The sequence below is a fragment of the Lutzomyia longipalpis genome, chromosome 1, assembly GCF_024334085.1.
Source record: "Lutzomyia longipalpis isolate SR_M1_2022 chromosome 1, ASM2433408v1".
NCBI lineage: Eukaryota > Metazoa > Arthropoda > Insecta > Diptera > Psychodidae > Lutzomyia > Lutzomyia longipalpis.
In genome coordinates, this window is record NC_074707.1 from 17,501,611 (window position 1) to 17,503,487 (window position 1,877).

General features: G+C 32.6%; 1 protein-coding gene across 1 annotated transcript; it reads right to left on the reverse strand.

Annotated features, from left to right (window-relative positions):
• Nucleotides 1-436: 436 nt before the first annotated feature.
• LOC129794717 (short coiled-coil protein B) lies at nucleotides 437-1,266 on the reverse strand. Its single transcript, XM_055835574.1, has 2 exons — nucleotides 1,126-1,266; nucleotides 437-1,060 (listed from the first exon to the last, which is right to left on the reverse strand). The coding sequence occupies exons 1-2, from the start codon at nucleotides 1,169-1,171 to the stop codon at nucleotides 723-725; spliced, it is 384 nt and encodes a 127-aa protein (XP_055691549.1). The 5' UTR covers nucleotides 1,172-1,266; the 3' UTR covers nucleotides 437-722.
• Nucleotides 1,267-1,877: the final 611 nt, after the last annotated feature.

A 1,877-nucleotide genomic window follows, 5' to 3' on the forward strand; every position in this document is an offset into this window, starting at 1 on the left:
AAATGTTTGTTAATGTTTGATTTTATAAACAAACCAGCAAACAAACATATTTGTAATGTTTGTAAAAAGTTTGTTCTTCCAAATTTATTAAAATTTGTTTGCAAAAAATTGTAAAATGTTTGATAAAGTTTGTACTTATTTGTATTTCTTCTTCAATTTACAAACATTTTACAACCAATAATCTCCAAATAACAAACATGTTTGTTAAATTGCATATTTACCTCCAAATTAATATTCTTTAACAAACTTTGACAAATCTCGCTACAAACTATTTTTTTCAGAGTATTAAAAATCTTTAAATAAAATGTACAGTTTTTTAGGTTAGTTTTAGAATTAGGGGAACTGGGGTTGTTATTAGAATTTTTTACATCAGCCAGTAAGTTTAAGTCTTCCCCGGCCGAACTATACTGTACTATTTTAATTTAAAATTCCAGAGTTGTAATTTTTAAAGCATCATTTAATCTTTATTTTAAGCGACTTATATAAAATACAATAGAATAGATAAGTAAATTATCAGTTAAAAAGTATATAATGAGTAATCAAGCAGTATGACTTTGCACAGATGTGAGATTCAGGTCAATTAGTAAAATCGGTCCAGGCGTTTTGTGTAGTTCCCCCAGAATATCTCCTTCGTGGAAATTTTCTGGGAAGTAAGCGGATATCGATGTGAAATCTTTGGTGTTATAAGAAATCAATTAAATTGGGGCACTACGACGGGATGTCTACTTCTTCTTCGGATTCGCACTGGGCGTGGTGGATTGAAAAACGGATGAAGCTGACATGAGATTCTCAATGTACTGCCCGAGGACTTGATTTTCCGATCGAAGCTTAAGATTTTCCTCCTTCACGCTGTCGACGCGTTGGGAGAGATCATCGAGGGTGTTCTGGAGCTCCAGAACTTGTGTGATAAGTCGAGCCTTCTCCTCATGCTCATCTGGTGACAAATCCTGCTCTAGGCTGTGCGAATGTGGTGGACTTGAGCTAAATGTGCTTGGCAGTGAATCCAGAGACCGTCCGTTGGTCATATTCCTGGGCAGGGACTCCTCATCATTTATAATGACTGAAAAAAATTGAAATTCTGTATTTTTCTCACTTTCTCTCGCCTACGCTTTTGTTTACACTCACCTTGAGAGTCTTCATCTGCCAGGGGAATGTCGTCAGTCGAGGACATGATTTTTTTTTTATCAAAATGCTTTAATTTCCACGAAAAATAAGAAAACTCGCGATGAAAAAGATTTTTCTTTGTAGAGTAAATATTGACTTTTTCTTGTCAATGTATTTAAAGAATTTTTCCCATGGAGAGTCACAAGATTTCCTTTTTATACACATTACATTTTGACAAAGAAGGGATTATCGTACGAAGCTCCAGGGAAAATAAAGTCTGTGTCGAATAAACAGAATAAAAAGCGTGAAAACACGTCAAGAATCGGTATAATACACAAATGTTTTTTACATGGTGTGTAAAAAATGGTTTGGCTGGCTCGTAGGTGTTGTTTTGTATTTTTATGATAATCCAAGTGATTTTTCTTTTTTTTTAACTCAATTTTCATTTTATATGAATCTTGTGGGAACTGTGTGGATTTCAGATCTTTTATAACAGTCAAATTATAAGATATGATTTTTTCCAAATTGATCTCATTTCTCATGAAGAAATCCTAATAATAAAACCATCTTAAGAAGACTTTATGCATATTTCTAATCTCTCAAATCAAATTAACAAAGAAAATGCAGAATTTTTAGCGTTTTGGCCTATTTAGAAGCATTAAAATGGAACAAGATAACCAATAAAATAGTTATTCACAGCACGTGTAATTTATGTATTATTTCTTACGAATAAAAATACTACAATTTTCTACGCGGTAAAAAATAAGAACTGT